This window comes from Acartia tonsa, chromosome 3, assembly GCF_053477335.1.
Source record: "Acartia tonsa isolate MP-2025a chromosome 3, ASM5347733v1, whole genome shotgun sequence".
In the NCBI taxonomy this organism is placed as follows: domain Eukaryota; kingdom Metazoa; phylum Arthropoda; class Copepoda; order Calanoida; family Acartiidae; genus Acartia; species Acartia tonsa.
In genome coordinates, this window is record NC_137262.1 from 40,018,586 (window position 1) to 40,027,048 (window position 8,463).

Below are 8,463 nucleotides of genomic sequence, written 5' to 3' on the forward strand. Positions count from 1 at the left end.
CTATAGAGGATCAAATGATATTCTTTCACAGTTGTAATTCTCCTGTTTCAAAAGAAAAAGTTTTTAGTAGGTATGCATTTAAAAATGGGAGACAAAATATTTAAAACTAGCAGCTTCGCCCCTAACCTATAGGGGCTCTATATTCGAAGGAGCATGGATCGAAGAGCAGAAAAATAGCTTAAAACCATCCCAAGATCTACCTACAAAATTTAATGGCCTGAAATCATTGCGGGACATATGTAAAGCTACCCTAAAAAGTAAACTCAATCGTTTTAGTGGTTATCCAAATCTTAAGCTACAGACAAAAAATCCTTAGATACTTGTACTTTATATATAACTTCTTTGTATTATAGATGTTAAAATTTCAGAAATAGTAAAGATGCCAGAGAAAGACTCTACTAACCTACCCTGGGTAGAGAAATACAGACCCAATGCTCTACAAGAGCTTATTTCACATGAAGATATAATTTCTACCATTAGAACTTTCATCTCACAGGTATTGTCAGATGTCTAATATTTTTTTCCTAAGTGGTGTAGAACAAACTTTAAATAATGATTACAATGTTCACCTCCACCCCCTCCCCCCGCCCCACCGGGCTAAACTATAAACAGCTATAAATAGTAGTAAGGTAGGAATATTCCCTATAAAGTAGATTTTATTAGAGCTTATTGATAATTTCAAATATTGGACTAAAAACATCTCCCCCAAGACATCTATTAAGATTATCTAAAAACAAAATTCTGACCTTAAGAAGATTTTTATTCATTAAACTAAAACCATTTAGATACATCTGTAATGTGTATACTAAAAACAATTTTTTTTCAGGACAAGTTGCCTCACCTGTTATTCTACGGGCCGCCAGGCACCGGTAAGACCAGCACTATCTTGGCCTGTGCCAAGGAGCTCTACTCTCCCAAGGAGTTCAGCTCGATGGTGCTGGAGCTGAACGCCTCGGATGATCGTGGTATCGGTATTGTCAGAGGACAGATTCTTAATTTTGCCTCAACTAGGATGTTTGTTAGCAAGGTAGGTAGATTTAGTTTAAAGGTAACAGAAACTTATGACAGCAACTTTTTGTTGTAAATTTTTAAAATGCCATCATTACTTACAAGAGTAAATAATTCCACTAGTTATGAATTAATGTTATTCTAATAATCACTAATCTTTGTTATTTTTAATTCTGAGAAAAATAAAACATTTTGTCTGAATTAGGGAAAAAGAACAGGATTCTCGCTAACTATTCTAATGTAAAAACTTGTCGATTAGGTTATTATATTTAAGTTTTTAACATCCGCATGTATAGATATACAAAAGTAATATGAAACTTTTCTAGGGCTACAAGCTTATCATCCTTGATGAGGCGGACGCCATGACTAACGACGCACAGAACGCCCTGAGGAGAATCATTGAAAAGTACACGGACAACGTGAGATTCTGTATGATCTGTAATTATCTGAGCAAGATAATACCCGCCCTACAGTCTCGTTGTACTAGGTAAGTAACTGCTTTTTTTTTACCTGGGAGGGGGAGGATATAGTGAAGTAAATTGTAAAATTGTATTGTAATGGTACTCAAAGTTTAATCGACACGATCTATGTTTCGTTGTCATAATACTGGATACTACTGCGAATATTGATTATTGTTTGTTAAAACTAGAAGGGTCCAAACTTTTCAACAATAATTTGAATCTACAGAGTGAATAATTTTCAATTTATTGTCTGTTGTCCTATCAATAGTGGTTATTAATAGTCACAACGCTCATTATTTTTGTATATTTAAAGGTTCCGCTTCGGACCCCTGAACGCTGACCAAATCGTACCTCGACTTGAGCATGTAGCAGAATCTGAGAACGTCAACCTTCACGAGAGCGGCAAGGAAGCATTGATCCGTTTGGCCAAGGGTGACATGCGAAAGGTAATAAAATACATTGTGACGGCTCCTAAACAATGATGACAACATCTATGAATATCGAATTTAAATTACAAAAAAAATGTTGATGAACCAACGGATAAAGTGAATTGTAGAGCTGATGTTAAGTTTCATATAAAAACATACCTTTACAATAAAATCGCGAAACCTTTTTGTGTATGTTATTGTTATGTTTTGGTCTTTTGTAGCCTGACCGATTGACTGAAAGACCAAGTAAATTATATACTGGATGTACGGGGAATCTACACAAAAATTCAAGCCGTCTTTCTTGAATGGCAGCCGAGAAATTCACGTTTTATAACATTCTAGGTGATCAACATCCTACAATCCTGTGCCATGGCTTTTGACGTGGTTGACGAGGATACAGTGTACACTTGCGTAGGACATCCTCTGCGTAGAGACATCACTAATATTATGCAGTGGTCACTCAATGAAAGTTTTACCAGTGCCTACGCCAAGATTGAGGAATTAAGAACCCTTAAAGGACTTAGCTTGCAGGAATAGACTTAAAACAAAATGTTATTTAAAATTAAGTGTTGAAATCCAATATTAAGAAAAATTATTTGATGAAATATTATGTTGCTTTATCTCTCAACAATTATAAAACAATCGGTAATTTTTTTGATCATAAAAAAATTGCTATCAACATATTACCTAGCTATTTAAGTTATATTGGCGTAAGATAATATGTTATAAATACTAAAGGATATTGATGGTTTAAATGTTCCTCGTAATACAGAAAATTTGTAACATAATGAAATTTAAGTCTATTTTTATTAGGATATTATTACCGAAGTTCATCTTTATATTCATAGGTAGATATCATCAAAATTCTCATTTTTATCAAAATGTTATTAACAAAACCTAGTTTTTAAATTATCCACTCAAATATTGTCATTTATTTCCTTGAATAATAATATAATCGTTTATCCACTAAAATGTGATTATTATTAAAATAATGTTTCCCCCAATAGCACAACCGCTTGCTAAAATTAGAAATACTGTCATCACATGCACATGAATTGAACCTTGGTTTCAAACTTGTTTACACTATAAATATACCTATTTAGAGTTGATTTACCAGCCCACGTGCGTATCCATTTGATGATCAAGCTATCTGAGTTGGAACAAAGGCTTCTAGCTGGCACATCTGAGCGCATCCAGCTTGGCAGCTTCCTATCCGCCTTCCAGGTGATTGAACTAGGAGCTAGGATATGTCACCAGAAGAGAAAAAATATAACGGTTTTAATAGTAGTAGCTTCTGCTTTTTTCCCCATGGAAACAAGAAATACAACATCCATAAGTAGCAAAGCACAAAATATTGTGGATGAACTAACGGATAAAGTGATTTATATAGCAGATAATCAGTGTACGAAATAATAGACCAATAATCCCCCCCCCTTCCGAATATTTCGCAAATGTTAGCATTAGGGTTGGTAATCCGTCTAATTTTTGGACCGAATTCGGATTCTTACAAAAATCCGTCCAAAAATAAAACGGATTCTCCGCGGATTCCGGATTGTAGCAATGTTTTAAAAGGCTATTAAAAAAAATAGATTAAGGGATTGAATTTTACCAGGTACTGGGAAGAATCTAAAGCTGCGTTTTTTTTCATATTTTCACAATAGCTTTTCTCCTATTTCTAGAACCTGCAGCGGCCATTTTCTAACCCTTACTCAACCTAACCTAACCTAAAATAAGCATGAAAAGCTACTGTGAAAAGCTAATTAAAATAAGTACTTAGTGGTGTAGGTGGGGAGGGGAGATATGGGGGGGGGGTGGGGATCTTTCCTTTCAAATAGGAGGGGTTGAAAGAAAAAACTCAAGACTCTAATTTTTGCCTAACAATTAAAAATCCGAATCCGTTATTAAAAAACAGATTCCGGATTCGGATTCTGAATTCTAAAATTGGGCGGATTTCGGATTCGGATTGCCAACCCTAGTTAGCATTTTATCCTTCATGACATGACTAGGTGTTTGTTAATTTAAAGCTTGATTTTGTTTTATTTACCTGCCGTCAAATAAAGTTCATAGAGCAAGAAATGAATATGATAGGGATATTTACATTTAGTGCATTAATACATTTTTTTTATATTAGGAAAACTATGATTGGGAGAATCAAAATAAAAAAATTAGGTTGTCCAAAAAAATTACAATTTTACAGATATAGAATTGATTGCATAATTATGATTATAAAATACCACCCATAAAAGGTTTTTTCTTATCATTGGATAGCATACACACATGAAGATGGAATTATCCATGGATCTAAGGGGATAAGACAATGACCGATATATTTTTAACACCCAACTTCATGAACCAACCAATCAAAATTTAATAAAAGTTCCTAAAGTTGTTAAGCCAACGAATATTTCTTATTATTACGTTACTATAATTTTTGGACTAATGTAATAAACAGCACAATGTCACTCTGGGGGGGGGGGGGGGCGGATGTGCCACTTTTTGAAACCAAAAGTAAAACGCGCATGATCTCAGCCAATAACAGTTACAGCTCTAAAATTCGGCGCAGCAGTTGCTTTTGAGGAGAACAATATGGAACTGTGAAGAAACAGCAGCGGAACCGCCGCTCCCGCCGAAAACCGTCGTTTCCTGTCGAAATTTGGTTTTGCCCTTTTTCGCCAAATTAGACAGTTCTCAATCATCTGAGATGAACATTTTTTTTTCATAAAAATTTCCCTTATATTTTCACTTGACACTTGTAAGATTTTACACTTGCAATTTTTTTTATATTGACATGTTTGAAATATTTTCAAAAAAACTAAAATTTTTAAAACTAAATGGTGGAAAGTTGAAATTCTCTTTATTATGTGAAAAATAGGAGAAAAAAAATACTGAAATTACCAATTTAAGTTTAAATGTATTCCGTGGTACTATCCCAGGATCTAATAATTTTACATTCAGTGCAGTGTTAAAATGTTTTAATAAATTGAGAAAAAATACGCAAACTCTTTTTATTTCAGCTAACAAGAGATATGGTACAAGCCGAACTTGAAACATAAGAATAATAGAAGAAAAAAAATTCAGCATTTTATTTTTCAAGGCATTTTACATTACTCTAGTATTATTGTAATTTGTGATTTATATAATGAAACCTATACGCTTATAAATAATTTTAAATATTATTTCAAATATTAAAATGTAACTTTAATGTAAAAATACAAATAAAAAAATGATTTTAGATTTTATGATATTTATTTCAGATAAAATGTAAAATGTTACAATGCAATGTAACTAAAAACATTAAGTACGTTCACCAAAATTAACACTTCAAACTCAAACGGTCATAACACGTAAAAACTAGGGAAGTGGTATTTACATTATATAGTTCTTGCAAAAATGAATGATATAATCTTAGATTACATTTTTAAAATAATACTTAGTTAAACAATTTTGATGTATAATAGTTCTATAAAAACAAGGATGACAACATCCATAAAAGCGAAGCACTGAACTGAAGGACAAACGGACATTAACACTTGTATAGTGTCAGAACTGAATAATCATAATATAAATGTATAAGAGTCAAAGCAAAATTGTAAGTAAATTTGTTGAAAAACTGCTTGATTCAGAATAATGTTTATGGACATACTTACATTTTTAGGACTTGATTATAGAGTTGCTTCGCTTATTACATTATACTTTGTTGTCCCAGGAATCAATGTACCAAAAATCAGATCAATCAAATGATTAGATCACATAAAAATTTGTTGCTACGCTTTCTAAATCGTACCTAACTATTAAAGGAATCACCATGCAAAATTCAAAATCGATAGGACAATTCTAACATGCCTAAATTAACAAAAAAAAACTATCAGTTACGGACGGACGGACCGACCCTAATTATAGAAAAGCTTCGCTTTTAAAAAGATGTTTATTGTTTAACTAAAGAGAAAAAGAGTCAAAAACAATCCTTATTCAAGTATCTGAGAATTCCAGTGAACAAGGATGATAACATTCATATAATTGCACAACAAATAAGACGAATGAAAAAAAAACTAAAATTAAAACACATTTAGCATTATATAGTCGTTTATAAAAAGTCCATTTAAATTAATCCTCGATTTGATCGAATACATAAGATTTAAAGGGGACTATCCACGAACAAGAGCAAGTGATTCTAAGCACCTTCCAGTTTTATTGGTAAATATACTAGGGTTATGTTTAATATCGTTATATCGATGTAAAAAGTTTAGTTACACCATGGTTTCATGTGAATAAAACATTGAAATGTAAAACAATTTGTGACTAAATATCATCAAATGTTTTCTTGAGTTCAAACTGCTATGCCACAAAAGTAAACTTTTTTGATGAAAAATGTTAGGTAATTTAGAAAAAAGGGATGGGAACTTGTAATATTGTAAACAGTTTTATAAGTGTACTTTCGTAATTTACAGCATTTTGTTTTGGCGTGTTATATCATTTGAACCTTTGAACTCAACAAAACATTTGATGATATTTTGTCAAAAAATGTTTAACATTTCAAAGTTTTGTTTATAGAATACCATGGTGAAACTGAATTTTTTAGTCGATATAACGATATTAATCATAACCCTAGTATATTCACCAAAAAAATACAATTAGAATCCTGCTTGAAGGTGCATAGAATCACTTTCTCTTGTTCGTGGATAGAACCCATTACTGCCTAAAAAATGAGGGAGATTTTTTGTTGGAGTGTCCCACCCCCCCCCCCCCAAAAAAAAAAAATAGCTTAAAACCACCACAGGACCAGTAAATATATTCCCTGAAGAGTAGAATTCAATCGGTTCAGTGATTACCGATATCTTAAGGGACGGACAGACAGACATCATTCTACTTTGTATTATAGATGATATTATTAAACTTAATTCTCTCAAAATTTCGTTAAGCATTATAATTCAAGAATTAAATAGCAATTTTCGATACGTTTATGTTTATGATTATCCTTGTTACTAGATGCACATTTTAAATAAGAAAGGCTTTGGGTTAAGGATTTACACGTATGTGTCTTGTGTTCTCACTAGAAATAAAGAAACAAGTAAAATAATTGGATTAGTAAACTATGCAAGTCTAGGACGTTCAAGCTTTTTTTGTGGGGAGGGAGGATGGGGAATTGCTACCCTTAGCGTTGAAATTAACAGGGGGGTGGGGGTGTGGAAGGGAGGTGGTCATTTCCCCCGATATTTTTGGCAGGAGCGGAAAAAACCCTTTAAGTGGTGTATGAAATGTCTAAAATTAACTTGATTTTAAGAGTTAAGATATACAATAAGATTGTGTATGCGGAAATACTCTAATTACAGAATAGCTACGTTATTAATAATTAAAACTCCCCGAAAAGATTGAATTTAGGATTTTTTCCTAAGTCTTTGTGCATGGTTGTTAGAGCGTTAGGAGTTCACATAAATACATTTCTAATGTTTACAATAACCTCTGCGTTATATCGAGGATGTTCTGTAGCAGTTAGATAGAACTTTTTAACTTAGTTACAAAGACTTACATTAGTTAGTAGACATAACTATTAAGTTTTTCTTCGTGATTTGTTATTTTTTCGTGTACGTAATATGTCAATGTTATACATTATATTGTTTATTTAATCCGTGAAGAAATTTAAACGCAATGCATGAAAAAATTGCATGAGATTTCTAAATACGGCAGTGAATACTATGAATGTGTGTATAGGGCCTTTAAAACTTGTTTGGAGATATAGATTTGTTTGCCTAGTGCTCAGTAACCGTGATAAGAATCCTAAAAAATAAAGTGTAAGCCTAGGAGACAAGTGTTCAAGTTAATTAATATCAAATAAAGATGAAAAAATACTATTATTTGAAAAGCTTAGAAATTTTTCCTCCTAATATATAAAATTCTATTTCCTTTTTTTCAATCTTATCTTGAATTGCCTCTTATGAAAAACTAAACTCCCCCCCCCCCCCCTTCCCCAACTTTTCTATTAGTCTATATTAACAAATCATTTTGATTGTATAGAATTTTTTGTGTGGAAAAAAAGCCTAATATTATATGTAAATGTACTGCAATAATATAAAACCTTGTCTCAATAATGATAAGCTTATTCTGCGAAATATATTTCATTCTTTCAGCGAAATATTCCTTCCTTTTTTGTATTTTTTTCTGTATCTGTACTGTTCAAACAAATTTTTATAGTACTTATCTTTGTCATGGACTGTGCTTAAAAGGGAGGAAGACTATAGCTCCACTAAAGCGCGCAGCTGACTTGAGCTTAGTTTTATAAGATTTCTTCTTACAAACACATATACTTATACAAACATAGTGATTTTAGTTAGCTTCACTAGTATCATTGGTATAAGATACATATATTAGATAAATAATATGAGACTTGAATTTTAATTTTTGGGGGGACAATTTCTAATACTTGTTATTTTGGCTGTGGTTTTATATTGCAAAGTTTTGTACTTTTATTAAATATTGGTACTGGAATAAATTTTTAGAGTACGTTTGTATTGTGTACACATATTGCAAAATAATGAATAATAAATTCTAATTTTTTTTAGTTGATGAAG

The 8,463-nt window shown here is 32.0% G+C and overlaps 1 protein-coding gene across 1 annotated transcript; it reads left to right on the plus strand.

Moving 5' to 3' along the window:
- Positions 1 to 330: 330 nt before the first annotated feature.
- On the plus strand, positions 331 to 5,157 carry RfC3 (replication factor C subunit RfC3). Its single transcript, XM_080153932.1, has 8 exons — positions 331 to 496; positions 827 to 1,027; positions 1,335 to 1,495; positions 1,783 to 1,915; positions 2,240 to 2,426; positions 2,709 to 2,745; positions 3,001 to 3,121; positions 4,912 to 5,157. Exons 1-8 carry the CDS (start codon positions 380 to 382, stop codon positions 4,948 to 4,950), a joined length of 996 nt encoding a protein of 331 aa, XP_080010058.1. The 5' UTR covers positions 331 to 379; the 3' UTR covers positions 4,951 to 5,157.
- Positions 5,158 to 8,463: the final 3,306 nt, after the last annotated feature.

Coding starts and splice junctions, on each gene's coding strand:
- RfC3 (XM_080153932.1), top strand. CDS start 380: ATGCCAGAGAAAGACTCTACTAACCTACCCTGGGTAGAGAAATACAGA. Junction 1,916..2,239: donor CCAAGGGTGACATGCGAAAG/GTAATAAAATAC, acceptor ATAACATTCTAG/GTGATCAACATCCTACAATC. Junction 2,427..2,708: donor CCTTAAAGGACTTAGCTTGC/AGGAATAGACTT, acceptor TCTATTTTTATT/AGGATATTATTACCGAAGTT.